This window comes from Moschus berezovskii, chromosome 9 (assembly GCF_049115385.1).
Source record: "Moschus berezovskii isolate FMDL1 chromosome 9, NW_MosBer_1.0, whole genome shotgun sequence".
Lineage (NCBI taxonomy): Eukaryota > Metazoa > Chordata > Mammalia > Artiodactyla > Moschidae > Moschus > Moschus berezovskii.
This window is the reverse complement of record NC_142468.1, coordinates 13,216,666-13,237,243: the sequence shown is the minus strand read 5'-3', so window position 1 is coordinate 13,237,243 and position 20,578 is coordinate 13,216,666. Positions and strand designations below refer to the sequence as shown.

At 43.0% G+C, this 20,578-nt stretch overlaps 1 protein-coding gene across 9 annotated transcripts in view; it reads left to right on the top strand.

Annotated features, from left to right (window-relative positions):
* NRXN3 (neurexin 3) overlaps window positions 1-20,578 on the top strand; it is a 1,766,916-nt gene that overhangs the window by 774,408 nt on the left and 971,930 nt on the right. For all 9 annotated transcript variants that reach the window (XM_088840264.1, XM_088840266.1, XM_088840265.1 and 6 more), the window contains one exon: window positions 15,547-15,666. In XM_088840264.1, the coding sequence (XP_088696390.1) occupies window positions 15,547-15,666 (120 nt within the window). The remainder of the gene's footprint in view (window positions 1-15,546; window positions 15,667-20,578) is intronic.

Genomic DNA, 20,578 nt, shown 5'->3' with positions numbered 1-20,578 from the left:
AATGGACGAGGACCCCACTTTAGTGCTCTGCATTCTAAAGGACCCACTGTTAGCTAAAGGAGTGTGGAAAGAAAGCACTGTTTAGAGTCTTAGAAAATCTGGGCTTGCTTTTGGGTCAGAGAACAGTAGAGGGAACTGTGAGGTTCTGTTCCAGCTGCAAGGGACCCATGTTGAGTTGGAAGTAAAAGGTCATCTGAGTAGACAGTGTGATGAGCCATAGCAGTCTTATTTTAATAGCCACTGAAATTGATCTCAAATGCTAATATGTTGTCTAATGGAAATATTTGCCTCGTGGGAAGATTAAGGTATATGAAGAAAGCACTGCTGTTGGAGTCACAGGGATAGAGGATTGAATCTGGTTTTTGCCACTTTCAATGTAAATGATCTTATCCATGTTGCTTAAGCTCTCTGAGTCTCAATTGTTTTCCCCTGTAAAATAAGAGGAATTCAAAACTCCATACAGTGTGAGACAGCTTTGCTCATGAGAGTTAAGGGGGATATACAAAACTGGGTGCTTGGTCCATCCTGTTTTTGTTTTTAGTCGCTCAGTCGTGTCCCGCTCTTTGTGACCCCACAAGCTGTAGCCCGCCAGGCTCCTCTGTCCAAGGGATTTCCCGGGCACAAATACTGGAGTGGGTTGCCATTTCCTTCTCCAGGGACTCTTCTTGACCCAGGGATCAAGCCCATGTCTCCTGCATTGGCAGGCAGATTCTTCACCTCTGAGCCACCAGGAAAGCCCTTGGTCCATACTAGGTAGCCTGTAAACAGCAGGTATTTTTGGTTCTACCTCCCTGTTTCTTCTTCAACCAATAGTGGAGAGGGAAGAAGGGAAGTTGGGGCAGAGGGAGAGGAGAGGAAAGGAAGAGAGAGAAGAAATTCTCATGAGAACTATCACTTTGCTTGCAGATGTCATGTTTCAAGTTGATTTTGTGATGTGATGGTGTTGCATTAAGGATGTCTCCCATCATACAAGACTGTTCAAGTATCACTTTGCTGTGGGCTTCTATTTCAGGCCTTGGGTGCGGGTTTCCTAATCATATACGTGGTAGTGAGAAAGATGCTTAAACCATCACTGTAACTGGTGATATTCCCTTAGCATGTAGTAGCCACTTGTCACTATGAAATTTGATACACAGTATCTTGATTCACGCTCAGAAAACCTCGAGAAGTATTTCCTGTTCTTGTTCTCTACTATACAGTAGGCAAAAAATAGAGTTTTAGTGAGTTTAAGGGATTGGTGTGGAGAGTTTCAAAGTAGCAATATTTGAATTAGATTCTGAGAATGCATAGGGTTAAGCTATGATGAAATAACTGGGTACAAGCTGGTGCAGTTGGAGTGCTATATTTGGTAGGAGAAGTGAGGTTATAAAAATTTTTTCTGGAGCCAGATCCCCAAGGACTCTGGATGCTTTCATTGTACCTAGACGTTTAGTGCCCTTTGGAGAGTTTAAGTGGGAATTGTCATGAAGACATTTCTGTTGAAGGATGGTAGTTCTGACCACCGTGGGGTTGATAGACAGGTATTGCTAGAGTTGTGCTCACACAGAGAGAATGGACTCAGGCAGTACACGGGGGGCCAAACCGCCTGGCTGGCCTGTGGTTTGGGTGCAGAAGGTGTGGATAAAGAAAACTCCAGGATGACTACCAGCTTAATGGCCTGCAGAACTGGGTGGTCATGTCCTTAAGAGGTAATTTCTCTTTCCTGGAGGAAAGAGAAGGTTGGGAAAATAAAGTATGTCTAGGAGATAACCTGGGAAAAATGAAATAGGAAAACAAGAGTTGAGAAGTCGAGGTTGGCAAACGAGAATGTGTCTGGAGTCCCAGAATCTGAATGCTTAATGTTATCCACAGATGCTTCTTATCAAGTGTAAAATGTGAGATCCACAGGCCAGATTACTTCCTAACAGCTCTGAAAAATCTGAAAAATGATAATACCATTCCATGCATGTAAATGGCATCCCCCTGGGTGAGATGTGCTTCCTGTTAGCCTATACAAACCAAGGGGTATATTTTAGTAAAGTGGACAGAAAACCCAGATAATTTCCAAAATGCATACTTTTAAACATTTTTATTTGTTCTTTGTTCCGGCAGCATTTTAAAGATTAAAAATCTTAAGAGTTTTATTTTTTTTTTCCAGAAGAGAGATTTGCCTCTGAGCAATTTGACAAACATTGAGATTCCTTTTAATCTGCTGCTTTCCCCTGTCATTTTCTCTGTGTGTCTCTCTTCTCCTGTTTTATTTTGCCTTCTGCCTTTCTTCATCTTCTCTTCACCCGGAAATGACGAGTGTCTCCACTGTATACATTGATTTAGTTGTTATGTATTTTCCCCCTTGAGGGCATGTGTAGAATATTTCACTGTGGGGATTCATCCTTGCTGTTTTTGCTCAGTTGTGTCCGACTCTTTGTGATGCCATGGGCTGCTGCACACCAGGCTTCCCTGTCCTTCACTATCTCCCAGAGTTTGCTCAGGTTCACATCCATTGAGTCAGTGATGCTCTCTGAGCATTCGTCCTTAGCCATCCTTAGTTCATCCCTTGGCTGATAGAGGCTATACAGCATAGTCTTTAAGGGCAAATTGGAACCAGGTTGCCAGTTTCAGATCCCAGCGATTACTTATGTGGCCCTAGAGAATTGACTGAATATTTTTCTGCCTCAGTTTCCTCAAGTGGAAGTGTGGACACTGACAGATCAGCTCTGCTCAGCCATACTGCAGTCAGAAATGCCTCCCCGTATCTCCTTGGCTCTGCCCTGTGTGGTTCTGCTGCAGCTCAGCTGTGTGTCCTCTTCATTTCTGGGCCCGGGCAGAAGAAGTGGCCCTAATACATCACATCATAGATTGCGGCAAGGGGAAAACAGAGCTGGATATGACGTGATGTCTCTTAAACCTTCTCAGTGGCCTGAGACACTTCTGCCCACCTTTCTTCGGTTATGAAGCAAGCCACACAAAATGTCTGACTTAACGGGACTGGAAATGCAATCCTCCAGAGAGGACAGATTCCTTTAGGAAAAGGTTGGTTGGAAGGGGCAGTGCATACTGTCAACAATACAATCAACCACAATAACTTTATGGGATTAATCTGTTAATAATTAGTGAAACACTTAGAATGGTGTCCAGTGACCAGTGTCTGGGAAGTAAAATATATGTATTAGTTATTCTTAACAGAGTCTAACATGAGTATACGAAGAAGAAGAAGAAGAAATGTTTTCATTCACCCTTCAGCTTTGAAAATCCACTGTGCACGCCAAGGACAGTACTGTTGAGAGTTGAGAACGATACAGGAATGAAGGCCTTGGTCTCTGCCTTATGTGAGCTGTGTGTGCTGTGTTTAGTCACCCAGTCATGTGCAACTCTTTGCGACCCCATGGACTGTAGCCCCCCAGACTCCTCTGTCCATGGGACTCACCAGGCAAGAATACTGGCATGGGTTGTCATGCCCTCCTCCAGGGGATCTTCCCAACCCAGGGATCGAACCCAGGTCTCCCGCATTGCAGGCAGATTCTTTACTGTCTAAGTCACCAGGAAAGCATATGAACTGTATGGTTCTGTTTAAGAAAAATATGAAGAGAAAAGGATAATTGATGACTGAGATTTCTTGAAGTACTAAGATCCCCATCACCGGGGTACCCAGGGAAAACGTCTATACGCAGTCCTGCTACACATTTGGTTTTTATTTGTTCAACTCTTCCAGTAGTCTCTGAACTGTTTGCTTATCTTTTTTATCTTTGCACCTCCAGAAACTTCCACAGTGCTGGTATAGCATGAAGTGAATCTCTAGATTAAACTGATCTTTATACAGTCTGAAAGTGGGATGGTGGTTTTCTCCTCTTCATTAGGAACAGTTTCCTTTTCCAAATCGAGTCAGGAATTCAGAGTACATGGATAAGCACTGAGCAGTCTGAGGTTAACTTCCATACTGTACCCACCCAAAGCATTGCACAGAGGTATAAAGACAGCACAAGGAAATGAGTCATGTTTGCCAGAGAAGCTTCTTTGCATGGCTTACCCAAGGCCATGCTTTGCTGCACAAGGAGCCTGTTGTATTTATATTACTTAAGGGAGACAACACTGGAAAAGACTCTGATGCTGGGAGGGATTGGGGGCAGGAGAAAAAGGGGATGACAGAGAATGAGATGGCTGAATGGCATCACCGACTCTGTGGACATGAGTTTGAGTGAACTCTGGGAGTTGGTGATGTGACTCATGGGGTCACAAAGAGTCGGACACGACTGAGAGACTGAACTGAACTAAACTGAAGGGAGACAAATGCATTTGAATGAAAATACTTGATCTATTTGTGTGAATGCTCTGGTTTTAACATTTTTCCTCTTTGTACTTGCCTTGCAAGTTTTATTTTGGTAAGGACCATGGAAAGATATATGTCTGGTGAGATGGGGAGCTATAATGTCTCAGGTTTTCAAACTGACGTGCACATTAGTTTAGAATGGAGACGGGTCCTCACCTTAGTGAACTGAGACCAGAATAGAGTGATCGTTCTGCTAACCAGTCTCCTGGATCCCCTGGTTGCACAAACCAGATGTTAACAGGGTAAGAGGGGAGGTTCACCCAGGTGAGCACATCATTCTGTGTGGAAATCGCCTGTGTCTGCGGTGGGTGATCAGCTAATGTCGTCAATCTCATAAGCCAGCAGATTTTGTGATTACCATCCCAAGAAGACAGGCTAGAAATGCCATTCCTTTCCTCTTCTTACCAGAAGATTTAGTACTTTCTCTTGTGGGAAGGAGGTGCTGCAGACGTGGGTATTGAAATGGAAATACCATTTCAAACAACTCTTTGTTTTGGGGATTTTTTTTTTAAAAGCCAGTGACTATGTGACTATATCTTTATATTTAAAATAAAGGCCCCCACCTTGGATGTGGTAATTATTAAAAACCTAGAGCCTGAAGGGACTTTGGGTATGGAGACCATATCTCTTAACTTTTGTCTTGAATAGACTTAAATTAATTAAAAATGGTGGTTGAGCTTCCCTGGTGGTCTGTAGTGAAGACTCTGTGCTTCCAATGCAGGGGGCACGGGCTTGATCCCAGGCCAGAGAACTAAGATCCCACATGCTGTGTGGCGTGGCCAAGAAAAATAAAGAAAATAGAGTATACAGAAAATAAATAAATAAAAATAGATCTTACATTAAAAAAATAAAGTGATGGTGATGTCACTTTCTCAAAAGCCCTCCATGGTTCTCGTGGGTTCTCTGGGGTAGACGGCACAGTGGTTGTTCTAAGAGACCTGTGCCACTTTCTCACCATCTCAAACGTCTAGTCACTGTTTGCTAATTCACGGCCGCAGCCCCTGAGCGTGCCCTCAGTGGCAATTGCAGACCACGGTCCCCAGTCCTCCGTGGACTTCATAGACTTCAGGCAGCTAGAGGTCAATCAGAAGAGCTCTCTCCGTGGAGTCAGAAGCCTGGATTCTTGATTTCCTGCCATGATATAACAGCCTTGTGACCTCGGGAAAGTTGCCTAACCTCTCTGGATCTCATCAGACAGGAGGGACAAGCCATCTCGCAGGGTGGTGGTGCTCCGTAAGTGACTAGGGAGGAAGGGAGCGCGTGCTACCTGCTTCATCACAGTCTGCATTCTCTCGGGAGCACAGAGGCTGAGACAAAGACCCGGGTCAGGCACTTTGCTTGGGAGAGATCCCATAGGTGGGAATGAAGGAGCAGCGAGAAGGAGCGGGCAGAAAACAGACTGACGTGCGCATCCACGGTCAAGGATTCCGCCCTGAGCCAGGTGCCAGTGGGGCCGGTGGAAGGTGCTGTGACGCGCCTCCAAGAGCTGTCTGTTCCCCGGACGGAAGGCCAGGACGTTTGTCCTTCAGCTCCATCCCTGCCCCTGTGGGCCAGCCCCCACCCCGTTTGTACCTCTTGTGTGCAGACAAGGAGAAGGCCCGGGAGCTGGTCCTGCTCGAGGTGGGAACGGTCAGACTGGGTGGGAGGCGGTGTGTCACTAACTGCTTGCTGCCCCCATGGCTGAAATCTGAGCTTGGCTGAGTGGACGTGATGCGGGGCCTTGAAAGTGTCACCTGCTGTTGCACCAACATGTGGGGGCATGTCTACCCTTCACGTGTGTTTCCAAGGTTAGCTTTTACCTTCTTTTGGCTTTATTAGTAGATCCTAAGTGCATGCACTGGAGAAGGAAATGGCAACCCACTCCAGTATTTTTGCCTAGAGAATCTAGTAGACAGAGGAACCTGGTGGGCTGCTGTCCGTGGGGTCGCACAGAGTCGGACACGACTAAAGTGACTTAGCATGCGTGCATGCAGTGGAGAAGGAAATGGCAACCCACTTCGGTATTCTTGCCTGGAGAATCCCAGGGACAGAGGAGCCTGGTGGGCTGCTGTCCATAGGATCACGCAGAGTAGGGCACAAATGAAGCGACTTAGCAGCAGCAGCAGCAGCAGCAAGTGCTCGGACTAGATCCTGGTTTTGGAAATTGAAAAAGTGAAGTGAAATCAGGTGCTCCTTTTCATTGACCCCCTCAGGTTGGATTTTCTGCTTCGTATTAGGCGGCATTCCCCATTTCCTCCGTGTTCTTTACCCAGACTCACCTGGACTCCTCCTCATTCACCTGGACTGGGGCAGTCTAGGGGCATGACCCTGATGGACTCATGAGAAGCGGAGAGATTTTGCAGGTGGACTGACTGGGGGTTGAGTCCCGTAGCTGTGTGACCTTGACCTTGCGGTACTTTGCTCTGCCTCTTTGTTTGTAAACTTGGGTAAACTGTATCAGCCTCATAATATGAACCTAAATAAGATCATGTGTGCACTGTACTTGGTACCTCCTTCATTCCCGTTTGAATTTCCCAGAAGGATGCATTTTCTTTTGGCTGAGAAAAAATATATGTACATTTTGTATATATTTTTACTGTGCCTATATGAATACATAGGTAGTGTTTTGATTTATGTCTGTTGCCTGGTGTCTTTTAGCTTCAAATGTGTCTAATTCACTCAGCTGCGAAAAGGCAATGTTCAGGTATCTCTGCTCTCCTTCCTTTTCTTCCTCCATCTTCAACAAATTTACTCTGTCATTTATTTGTTCTGCTTCTATGTATTCACTTCTTGATTCAACTCTATGTATTTATTACTGTACTGAGTGTCTTCCTGGATTGGTCCAGTTCATTCTGTTGCTAAAATACTGCTTGTAACTCTCTTCACCTCCCCTATCATTTCTTCTCCTTGCCTCAGCCTATCTACTAATGTGTTACTTAATTTATTCAATTCTGTTTATTCACTTGCTGCTTGAGTTTCTTTTTTTTTTTTCTATTACATTGAGTACCTTCTTGGTATAAGATACTCTGCCCTGTTGCTAGGGATTACCAAGGTGGCATGTTATACTTAAAGGGCATAAAAGTGGAGGCACTAAGAATTCAAAAAAAAACAAAAACAAAAACCTGTAATGCAAAGAAGAGAGTGATGATTTATGGTATAAAAGTACTGATGAATCAGTGAAGAGGCGAACACTTCCAGCTGGAATGGTCGGAGAAGGCTGAGAAGTGATGGGTGGAGGTAGACCAGTGGTGAGTGTAAATGAAAGCAGACTAGTGGGGATGCCTTGGTCCCTGTTTCGAGCACAGTCTTAACTATTAGTAATGAATGAGAACTTTCAGTTCAAAATTGGGCCGTTTAAAATTCTGTTTTTTTTTTTTTAACACAAAAGGATCAGTTTACAAGGAAACACTAGTTGGAAGTGTATTAGGGGGATGTTAGGAGAGCAGGTTCTAGCGTGTATCCTGCTGAAAGTCTCTTTAGCTGAGTCTCTGTCAGCTTCCAAATCTGTGTCTTCAGTGCTAAACAGCAAGATCACATAGCGAGATCCAAAAGCGTAACATTTGTTTAAAGCCTTTATTGAATTTAAAGCTTTTATTGAGTTTAAACTCAATTTATTGAGTTTTAAGCTTTATTGAACAGCACTCCTGTTTTATGTTTGGATTTTGGTCTCTGATGCATATGGGATACAAGGGGTGCTCCCGGACCAGGGATCAAACCCGCCTCCCTTTTACTGGAAGACAGAGTCTTAACCCCTGGACCACCAGGGAAGTCCTGGAATAACATTTTAAATAATCAAAGGAAGACTAATTTGTATTAATTATATCCTGACAGTGATAGGAAAAGTACTAGTGTATTTTAGAAAGCTCTGTTTTAAAATACAAGAGTAGAATCATTATCTGCAAAATCATCGTTCTGCCTATCCCTGCACAGATTGCCCTCGTCTCTTTCAAAGTGGCTTCATGGAGAGAGATTATCATGAGAAATCCTGAGATTGTCACTCACCCCTCCTAAGCAGGGCTGTAAATTTATGACTTATAGGAGAGATTTGCTAGGAAATTGTGGGCAAGATTTTTTTTTTCCTCATCTTTTGTGGAGTCCTTTGTTCCTTTATCTGCCTGGATTCATTCCATTTCCAAGCTGCCCTGCTCTGTTCTCCTGGATAGGATGAATGTGTCCATTTTACGCTGTGATCACAATGTGTAAAGAGCCTATTGAATGAGTTGCCAGTGTTTGCTTTGTCACGTTAGGGCCACTCCTTGTTCCATTCCTAAGGGTGGCCTGTAACTGAAACCATGCTGGGAAAAACAATTTAGAAAGGAAGGAAGGGAGGGAGAGAGGCAGGGGGACAGGGAAGGGGGAGGCAAGGAAGGAGGGGGGTAAAGAGAAAGACAGAGATGGAGACTGGAAAGAAAGCCAACAGAAACTCAACGACTTGGCGTCATTAGTAACATGGTGGCTTAAGGTGCAAATTGGCCCTGTACTGAGACAATCCCGTGAGTAGTGACCTCTGAGCCACACTTCTCAGCCCCAGGAGGCTGCCAGGAGATGGTACCAAGTGTGACTGGTGTTAGGGAGAGGAGACACAAATAGCAGAGGTAAGCTCCCTTGGCTAATAGGATCATTCGTGTCTTAACTTTTTCTGGAGTCTTTCTCTTCTCAGTTAAAGGTACTTCCATCCCCCTGGTTCTCAGACCAAATCTGGGAGTCATCCCTGATTCTTCTCTTTCTCTCTCTTCCTTCCAGTTCATCTCCCAAACCAACCTCCAAGTACCGTTGACCCCACTTCTAAAAGTATATCCAGACCTCAGCACTTCTGTTTCTACTGGCACCTCCCTGGTCCAAGTCGTTTTCATTTTTTTGCCTTAAAGGCAAAGCTCTTTAGTACCTCTCCTTGTCTTGCTGTTGATCTCTTCTGGGCCAGTGCATCCATAGCATCTGCAGTGAGTTTTAAAACTTAAATTCAGTCTCATTCCCTTGTTGAAAACTTCCCAAGGGAAGGAGAGGTTTTGAAGCAACATTTAGAGCAGCATTCAGATTCTAGAGGGGTTTCCCTGGTGACTCAGACAGTAAAGAATCTGCCTGCAATGCAGGAGACTGGAGTTTTCATCCCTGGATCAGAAAGATCCCCTGGAGAAGGAAACGGTTACCTACTCCAGTGTTCTTGCCTGGAGAATCCCATGGATAGAAGAGCCTGGCCGGCTGCAGTCCGTGGGGTTGGAAAGGGTTGGACACGACTGAGCGGCTAACACTTATTCTAGAACTTTTAGGTTCTAGAGATTGTGATCTGGATTCTGTCTATACTGCAGCCTTCTCTCCTGCTACACACTTGCCCTTGGGCGCAAGCTTCAGACATCATGGCCTCTTTTTTCTGTTCCTCCAACGTGCCAGCCTCATTTGGGGCTTCTGCTCTGGCTGTCCCCATCGCCTTCTGTGTTTGCATGCTTGGCCCCTTCTCCAATGTACCATCTCACTAAATAGCTCTCCATCCAACCTGGTACAGGGCCTGAATAGAGTCGTCACCTCCGAGAAGACTTTCTGGAACACTCTGCGCTGTAGCCAATCCTCTATTCCCAGTCCCCACCCCAGTTACTTCTCGTTGTGTTACCCTCTTCTGTTTCCTTCATAGAACTCAGCCCTGTCTGAAGGTGTCTCATGTTCTTTCATTTTAGTTTTATCCTTCATCATCTCCCACCCCAGAGTAGCCTGTGAGCTCTGTAAAGGGTGAGGACCTGGTCTGTCCATTTCTACATCCTCCACACCTGGAATGGTGCCTGTGCCAAGCTGATGCTCCACTGCCTATGTGCTAAGTTGTTGTGTCCGACGCTGTGTGACCCTGTGGACTGTAGCCCCCCAGGCTCCTCTGTCCTTGGGATTCTCCAGGCAAGAATACTGGAGTGGGTTTCCGTGCCCTCCTCCAGGGGCTCTTCCCCATCCAGGGATCTTACATCCACCTGCATGGTCAGGCTGGTTCTTTACCACTAGTGCCACCTGAAAAACCCATGACCATTTGTTAAATATGTGGATAGACGCTCTGATGTGTGGTCGGGGGTTGCTAGCAGGACGCTGTCAGCACCTGGAAAAGCAGAGTAGAGGGTGAGCCACAGGAAAGGGGTGGCAGCCCAGAGACGGGCATGCTGCACCTGGCGGGTCTGACGGGGTGTGTGTGCCTGTGTGGATGTATGCACACGTGTACATGTGTGCTGAGTCGTTTCTGTCTCTTTGTGATCCCAAGTTCTGTAGCCTGGCAAGCTGCACTGTCCATGGAACTATTCAAGCCCCATAAATATCAGTGGTGTCTTCGGCGGGTTTTGACTAGAGCCCGGCCTCCAGGAGTGACCATGGGCTCACGCTGGATGACTTGGTGGCTTGTCTTTCTTGCACAATCATGGGAAGACCTCCTAATACCAGGCTTCCAGAAGGCCTCCTTTGCTTTTCACATCTGTTGCAGGAAGTGCAGCAATTCTTCCTGAGTCCTGAGGATTTGTTTCACCAAACTGGCTCTATAAGTAAATATGATTTAAGCTTTTTCCCCCCAAAAGGAATTCTTTTGATAAAAAAAAACAAAAAAACATTTTTCAAAACAAAACACCTCTCACACTCTGTTGGGTTGTTAGCCCAAAGAAAACAAGCAGAACCTGAAATTTGGGGGGATGAATAAAATGCTTGTTTTCACTACTTCCCTGTCACCCTCCTTCTGCTTTAGTCCCTTCCTTGTCTTCCTCAGCCCTGCTTTTACTTGCTGAGTCTCTCCTCTCTGGAGAGGAAGATTCATAAAATATATGGTGCTACAGGCTTAGTAAAGTGTGTGTCATAGCTCAGCTAGCCCAACCTAAGGTGCCAGTGGAAATAAGGTAAGTTTTTGGTCTTTAAATATTTCTTGGTGTTCTCTAAACCTAATAGAGTCCATTTTGTGTATTTGTCATATCATTCAGATGTATAATCACATGCATTTCACTATACCTTTCTAAAGGCGTGAATTTCATCTTTTTTCATTCGTTGTAACAATCCTGATTCATGTGGAGCAAGTTCCAAGAGAAATCAGGTTGTTGTTCCTTTTCCCTTCCTGCACAAATAGCAAGATGTTCACTGGTGGTGGCGCAGGTCTTAGTCCCGGCCCTCCCACCCCAACAAAAAGTTCCTAAATGCTCCCCACCCACTTTCAGAAACAGCACTTTGTGGAATATGGAAGGAATTTCTACTCCCTGCATATGAGCAAAACCATCTGGTTTAGTTGGTTTGGACAGGTCTTAGAAGTATATTGATAAATTATTGAAATACAAAATATTTGGATATTTTGTAGTTTTTCTGGTTATATTGCTCCTGGGGGGAATAACAAATTCATGTAATGTGAATGGTCTGTTAAAAGAAAAACAAACAAACATAAAAAAACAACACACAACTAAATAGATTCAAAGTAATTGAAATCCACAGTCCACATTGTGAAGAAGCGTGCATTTGGTAATGCTCACATGTAGATTTTCCCCACACACTTCCATTCCTATCTTCCAACAGAAGGAACATTCTGCGACTATCTGAGTGTCATCTTCTTTCAAGCCATCAGCAATGATTTCTCTCCCAAAGGGTACTTTTCTCCTTATTTTCACTCTCATTTTATTCTTTGCTCCGGCCTCCTTGCAGTTACTGTAGGATAGGTTGAGAAAACAGCCTAGTTTGTCCTTCATCCACAGTTTTCATCCTCTGTCCCCTGCTCATCAGAGAATCTTCTGTGAGACCAGCCTTAACTACAAGGGTGCTACCCGAGTTTGCAGTGAGTCTGTACTGAACGGGCGTTGGTGTGTTGTTACTCAGAGGATTCGCGGAAAGCTCTGTGTTCTGCAATGACAAACGGATTCAGTGCTCTACTTCTGCGGACTGCTGCAGCCCCAGCGTCTCCATCTTCAGTTTTGCATCTTTAGTCCAGACATGGGTGTCATTCCCTGGAAAATTCAACTAAGGAGTGTCAGACAACTTGTCAGTTTCCTGTATTTAGATAAAACAGTCTAAAGGGCATCAAAACATTGCTTTGTGATCAGTATTTATTACGTAAGCTATTAAAAAAAGGAGATGCATGTAATATGTACCTAATTGCAGATCATACTTCTCCAAATTGCTAAAAGGAAAAGGACAGCGCTGGAAAATCAATAGCTTTGATTTATATATATTTAAGTTCTCACCAGTTCTGTTTTAAATCTCAGCTGAAACAATGATTTCTTCCTTATCTGGACCATCGTTTACTCAACAGTAAAGAGCTCTTTCCATTCATTTTTTTACTGACACTTTGCGCTTGAATCTGCCAGAGAAGTTGTCCCGGACTAACTCCTCTTATTACGAAAACCTGTCCTTTGCTCTGTTTCAACTTTCAGCTGGTGTCTGCTTCTTGCATCACTTATCAATCCATTTTTATGCTTAGGCTACCGATTAGGTGTGCTCTTCCCCTCTATTTGTGAGCATTTCCAGCTGAGTTTAAACCTCACTTTGCTTCTAGTAGGACAAATTGACCTTTAGGCTTGATTAAAGATAAATGCCATTGACTCTCCACTTTGGGAGGCCAAGCGTTTTCCAGAAGCCCACTGAGATTTCTTTATTTATTGCTTGAAAAATAGATACCAAAAAATACTTGTTTCTCTGCCATTTTAAGGAGATGAATGTGAATTTTTTTTCCCACTCTTAGAGCAGTGAGGATTCAGGGGGTTGGAGATATCAAGTATAATCAAACTGTTGGGCATGGGAGGGTACAGGTTTTTTCACATTTTTGTCATAGTCCATCACATCCTAAAGTTTTAGAGTCAGAGTTTGAATTTGGCCATAGGCAGTATTTCAAGGACTCAAGAAGTACTTAACTTTTAAAATATCAGGCATTTAAGACACATCGGGCTGAGGCAAAGGTTTTACATCTCTGTGGCCGAAATGGCACTAATGTAGCCATGTCCTAAAACGGACTATGGTTGTGTTAATTTTTGTCCCTTTTATCTTGTCCCCAATCCTAAAAATTAAGTGATGTATAGAAATTGTCCAAAGAACAGACATCACCTGTAAGAGCTCTTTAAATAGCCTGTATTTGTAGCAGTTCTGCCTCCGTTGCCAATGTTTTCCCCATCTTTCTTTACTTTATTCTTTCCTATTGAAGCATTTGCATGTAGAATAAAGGGGATAAAAACATAAAAAGACAAAGGCAGATTTGTTTCTTCTGAGAACATCTGTTCTTGCTTCAAAAGTCCCCACGTGATGTGTGGGTCCCTCTCCTCAAGGCCACAGAGTTTGCTGTTGTAAAGCAGACATATATCACTCCTAGACCTGAGCTTTAATGAGATCGTGAACAGTGCTGCCTAACCAGCTGAAATGTAGGAAAAAGCCTGTTACAGTGTATACATTTTAGATTATGTCAAAGACAGGCATACTTAACGGAGGCTAAGACTATTAAATTGTTTGTTAGAGAATTTTTTTTTTCTCAAGATTCACTGGCCTCATAGCATCATCATTGAATTCTGGGTATATGTGGCCCATTCTAAGTTTCTTCACTGAATTCTCAGAATTTTTATAAATATGGATTGCCCTTGGAGTATAGGTACCTTCTGAAAAATATTAAACCCAAATTACCAGCTGAAGACCTTGTGATTAAAAGAAACCTTTGCACTTTGACAGCCTGTTTGCTTTTCAAGAAGGAAATTTCACCAAACTGCAACTACTACCATAACTCTTAATAACCAGAACTTAATAGAAATGTTAATTACTCAATATTAAAGGGTTCTAATTTAAAATTACCCATCCTAAAAGAGCTCTACTCAAGTGATATTCTGTTTTCTTTTCTCCCCTAGACAACATAGAATATCTTCAGTCTTGGAGGGAGAGGAGTGGGAAGACTGGCTAGTGAAAGTTATATAATAAGTTTCAAAATTACTTAGATAAGAGTATACTGACCTTAGCTCAATTGTTTCTGAAGAAATAAAGATCTAGGTAGACATCAGTTATTCAACAAGCACTCATTAAAGCTCCTACTGTGTGCCTGGCCCTGTGCTCCTATATGCTGGAGCTGAGTGTGTGGTCTTCTGAAATATTACAAATGCCTAATATCCATAGATGCCAATCCGTGTATTGCCCAGTTAGATGTTTCGTCTCTTTCTTTTTGCAAGTTATTTCCAGAAATAAGACTTTCCATATACCGAGACTAAAGTAGGAAGATTGAAGCAGCATCTCTGTGCAAGGGATCAGCTATGTGTGTAGAGAGAGCAAACTTTTTCTAAGAGTTCTGGTTCTCCGCAGTCTTTGTCTTTTCAACTTACACCTCAGTTCTGTAGAGAGTGAAGCGTGATATTCCTCTCCCCTTCATCTGTTGATATCTCAGTTTTGTCTTGCCAGCTCCTGCCCTTAAATCCCGTAATTTATCATAACACCCGATTCTTCCAAGGATTCACTTGAACGTCATCTTGAGCATCTTGGTTATGAATCTTCTGGGACAGTTTGGTTCGTTCCTTTATTTAGCGGCACATTTTGCTGAATATTCTTTTGACCCAAACAGGTTCAGTTTGGGATTTTGCATTATTTCATTTTTTAGGTCTCTGTATCTTTTTGGAAGGTGAGAAACAGTGAGTAAGTCTGAGGCCCATTGTATTCCCTTCAGGAGCATTGTTTATAATGGACGTTATTATTGTTGTAATGATCACCGTTGTGAACAGTGAGTAAGTCTGAGGCCCGTTGTATTCCCTTCAGGAGCATTGTTGATAATGGACGTTATTATTATTGTAATGATCACTGTTGTGAGTCATATAGGCACTGAATTCTGGTAAGACCATGGGTTAATGGAAATGTCAAATTAAAAACATAGATGGCAGAGCTCTTTTCTCTTCCAATTGATGGATAGTCTGTAAAAGCCAGTCTGGTGTATTATGCCTGCGTGATCAAATGGTTCTAAGAGAATGTATAATGAATTTCCTGTTTCTTCAAGAAATTCACCTGAAGTTTAAGACTTTGGGAAACAGAATGACAGCTGACTACTATTTCCTGTAAATATTGCATTGCCATTTAAAATGTCTTGTACCTACAGGTAAAAGAGGATACTTATTTGTTATTGTCCATTATGATTCAGTTGAAATTTTGCATTGGGGACTTCTGCAGAGTGTCCCTGAGACTCAGATGGGCTCTGGAGGGGGTTGACTGCTTGAGCATTGTTGGGTCATATGCACCAGTGTGGCTTTGACAACTCTGATGCCATAAACACTGCTTTTAAGACTGATCCTAACTTTGGCACTTGCCACTGCCCTTAGGCAAAGGACCTGAGACCCTGTATGCGGGGCAGAAGCTCAACGACAATGAATGGCACACCGTCCGGGTGGTGCGGAGAGGAAAAAGCCTTAAGTTAACCGTGGACGATGATGTAGCTGAGGGTGAGTAAGCGCTGGGGACTGGGGCTCTCTCTTCTCTCAGGCTCCTCTTGGTCATTCAGTGAGCAGAGGGTTTTTTGTTTTGAAAACCTTGCACTTTGCTAAACAGAAGTCACGTGTCTCGTTCTCTGTTGACAAGCTCCGCTAAGACTAAGATCTGCCTCTATATTTTCAGAATCCCTTCTCGTTGATCTGTGTTGCCGAACTTCTCTGCTACTGTGGTTACATATTGATGGGGCTCTCTCCTCAGGCATAGTGTGTGTGTCTGAAGAAACGATACAGAGTTCTCGAGATCCTTCTATTATTCAGTTACTCAAAACCCACTTATCCGTCTTCCCAAGTGCTAGTTCCTTCCCTTCTGAATGAGTCAGTCTCTAGTAGAGGGAGATGGGTAAACCAGAAGTTCAAAACTTTATAGGTACAAGTAAGTATCAAAAGCAGTACATGACACTTAGAAGGTGCTAAATAAGTACTCGTTTATTTAATAATTTATTTAGTCATTATTAATTTACTGCCTACTGTGTCCCAAGTCCGGCTTAAGATGGTGCTGGGAATGTGGTGGTCAGCAATTAGCAAGTCCTGGGTCTGGTAGAATTTACATTCTAGGAGGGCAAGGAATAAGTGGATGAATCTTTACATACATAAACGAACATTCAGAGCCTCACTCAAGCAGTAAGCATTTCTTGATAGCCTGGTATATGTCAGGAATATGCTAGGGATTGTAGAAGTTATAAAGGAAGCACACAAGATTACCTGTTTCCTTCAACAATGAATCAATTTTGTGTATTAGATAAGACTTGGGAATTTGAAAATAAGTCAGGAAATATATAATGAGATTCTAATTTGGGTGGGCAAGATTATAATTTTCAATCTGGAGAGAAAAGTACCAATTTGAGCTGGAGAAATCTGGAGTGGCTTATGAAGGTAGATCTTTGGGCAGAATTTGATGGCTCATTTAGTAAGATCTAGGGCAGAAGAGAGAAGACATCTTTAATGCATCTTACATGAGGCATTTTAAAATTTATACTCTGCAATATTCCAAAGCAGTGCATATCTGTTATGTGGACTTCTTGTCCATGTGGGAAAGGAAAATGTCAAGTGGGATGGGGTGTTACGTGGAGCGCTGTTGGTGTCAGAAGACCTGCTGATTCTCTGCAGGATTTTGTGAAAGTCACTTACCATTTCTGGGCCTGCGAGATGAAGTCAGAGGCCTAAGCCATATCTACAGTGTCTTCTATGAATATGACAAATTCGAGTCAGGATCCTTTGGTTTAATAGTCACTGTCACTAAAACGCCTTATACCTTTGGGATAGAAATAATGCTAGACCTCCCTTTCCTTATTTCCTCATTTTGAAATTCTATTAAAAGTTCAAACTTCTAAACTTGAAATTCTATTATTGCTAAGGCTGTTTGCAGCATTAAGTTTCTGCAATGTTTGGTTCTGTAATTAAGTTTTATAATTATGAGCCTGAGAGTCTATGCTTATGGAGTTGGGCCTTGTAGTGGGCCGTGTGTGTGTGTAAGTAAGTCAGGAATGAGAGCCTGGATACAGGCAGAAGATCCACATATATCTAGTGCCCAGCTGGCATTAGATGCTGGCTTAGCTGTTTTACACATATCAGCTCCTTTAATCTTCTAAAGTACACCATTGCCTTGCAAGTCGAGTGTTCTTGCTGTCATTTTATGTAAGGGGAGCATGAATTTAGAGGCAGGTGTAAGATTAAACTCTAAATTCATGTCTGTGTGATTTGACCCAATCAAACTGCTTGTTAGACTTCACAGTTTATCCTAATAAAATGATTTGTCTTATACCATAGGTACAACATAGTGGAATGGATTGGGGTGAGGTGAGGAATATATTTCAGAAGGTAGACAATAGTACCCAGCTCCTTCCTTGCCTCAGAGAAGAGAAACAGAACTGCAGCAGTAAGCCATTACCCTCCAATTGTATAGAGACATAACTTAGTATTGGGGGTTGAAGTTACTGTTCTATATGCCTGAAGGGTAACTGAGTTTTATGTAATGAATATAGCAAAGAGATGTAAAAATGATTATAAGTTTTAGAACCCATAGCCAACCTGAATTAATTATTCAACAACTCCCCTTGAGGGAGTGCAGAGAGGAGCCCTCAAAGGGAGCTGTTATACACCCGATGTCCCTCGCTGACTTCTCTGGGCTCAGCCCAGTGAAGCCAACAGTGCTCTTTGCAGCGTGTTTTGAATAAACAGCCACTAGATGGCAACCTCACCCCTCTCTCTGCAGACAGTGCATTCCATTTATTTCCATGGGGAAATTATATGCCCTGAAATCTAAGAACTGCAGGACTGAGGATACAGTAATGTATATTGCCTCCCTCAGTCAGTATTCTTTTATAGAAATTTTAGAATAAAGGTAATTATAAAGTGTGCTTTCTCTTAACCACTAATAATTAAACTGCAGGATTAAACCATGGATGCCCAAGTCATCCAGTAATTTGATATTAGAAATTAATGAACCCTACCATACCCCCTACTTTGCTGCTGATGGGGGAAAAAAGGAGCCATGCGGATAAAGAAATTTGGGAGAAGAAAAGAGCTATTTTGCTTATGAGCTGCAGCCTTGGGTTGCTTCTTACAGTGATAAAGGGTTTGGGAATTTTAATTTTAGCTCACAGAAGTCACAAAATCAGGCAATGAAACTAAAATACCACACGGTCCTCAGGTTATTAAGTAGTGTCTTACTGACTTATTTAGTAATGCCTTTCATGCTGTTTAAGGTCCCCCAGGATGTCAGATTTTCAGCTAGTTTGTAGAAATGGATGCAAAGAATAGGTCAGACTCATAAGAAATTAGAAGCTAGGAAAGAAATAGTCCTCAGCCTGGTGGTTTTCATTTATTGTGATATAATGTGTTCCTGGAAAAAGTATTACTAAGTTCAGTTGACTGTTAATCAGGATTGATTGATTGATTGGCTGAGCTGGATTTCTATTATTAAGAATAAATTAGGGACTTCCGTGGTGGTTCAGCGGCTAAGACTCTATGCTCCTGATGCCGAGGGCCTGGGTTCGATCCCTGGTCAGGGAATTAGATCCCACAGGCCACAACTAAGATCTAGTGCGGCCAAATAAAAATAAATAGAAAATAGAAAATCTTTAAAAAATAATAAATTAACAGAATACATCACATGAGTTATGCTCCTTAGCGTGGGGACCCAATGCTTCAGGAACTGCCCACTCCACCTGGAGCTTCTTTCTGGTATAGAATTTCACCTTTTCTTTTTAAATTTTACTCCTCTGGTCCATGTTAGCTTTTTCCCTTCCTTCCCTCACCCTATATAGAGCACATACCACACCGAGCTGTAGAGCATCATTTTCCGAGAAAAACTTCTCATGTTAATAAAAAAAAAGAAGTGTTGAGATCAATTTGGTTACAATAGGTTAAACAAAATGCAGTAGAATTTTCTACTGAAAGACCTGTTATGAGCCTATGCTAATATCCCTTCCTCATCATCGAAAACTGCATATTCAGTGTTTTCCCAACTTATTCGGCACCAAAACTTTTTTAAAATTTCTAAAGCATTTTACTTTACTAGCTTGTGAGATGGGTGCAAGAAAGCAAAGAAGAACTAAAGAGCCTCTTGATGAAAGCCAAAGAGGAGAGTGAAAAAGTTGACTTAAAACTCAACATTCAGAAAACTAAGATCATGGCATCTGGTCCCATCACTTCATGGCAAATAGATGGGGAAACAGTGGAAACAGTGACAGACTTTATTTTGGGGAGCTCCAAAATCACTGCGGATGGTGACTGCAGCCATGAAATGAAAAGACGCTTACTCCTTTGGAAGAAAAGTATGACCAACGTAGACAGCATATTAAAAAGCAGAGACATTACTTTGCCAACAAAGGTCAGTCTAGTCAAGGCTATGGTTTTTCCAGTAGTCATGTATGGATGTGAGAGTTGGACTCTAAAGAAAGCTAAGCAACGAAGAACTGGTGCTTTTGAACTGTGGTGTTGGAGAAGACTCTTGAGAGTCACTTGGACTGCAAGGAGATCCAACCAGTCCATCCTAAAGGAAATCAGTCCTGAATATTCATTGGAAGGACTAATGCTGAAGGTGAAACTCCAATACTTTGGCCACCTGATGTGAAGAACTGACTCATCTGAAAAGACCCTGATGCTGAGAAAGATTGAAGGCAGGAGAAGAAGGGGACGGCAGAGGATGAGATGGTTGGATGGCATCACCGACTCAATGGACATGAGTTTGGGTGAACTCTGGGAGTTGGTGATGGACGGGGAAGATTGGCGTGCTGCAGTCCATGGGGTCACAAAGAGTCAGACTTGACTGAGCAACTGAACTGAACTGAAAGCATTTCACAACATATACTCTTGAAAAATGTTGCTATATCATGGAGAAAAGGGTGTGAGAATGGTCGAGCTGGATTGTGGGCAAAATGTGCGTTCTTTCCCAAGCTTTATGAGCCTTTGTTTTCTTAACTTCTCCCCGCCATCTGGGAGGCGTGGGGGGTCAAGCCTCTCCCATTATCTCTTCGCTGTCAGTGTGGCCGACTCTTAAGGCTGACTCCAAACCAGATGTCTAACATGCAGCCTCCTTCCCCAGATGCGAGGGTTGCTTGCTGTGCTCCAGCCCCTCCGCCAGTGTGGGGCATGCGTAAGAGGCAAGGAGTGGTCCCTACTTACAAAGAGCTTGTGTTCCGGTAAAAGAGAGAAAGCAATAAGTGACATCACCAGGAAATTCTTAGCAGACGTCAGAGAAAAGGAAAAAAGGAAAGCTGCGTAATTAGTTCGTAGCAAACGGACTGTGTTCTGTCTGTTGTACGTACTGATACATTTCATCCTGATAACTTCATGCTGATTTCACAGGGAAACTGAGCCACAGGAAAGTTATGTAACCCAGGCAGTCCAGCCTCAGAGCTTA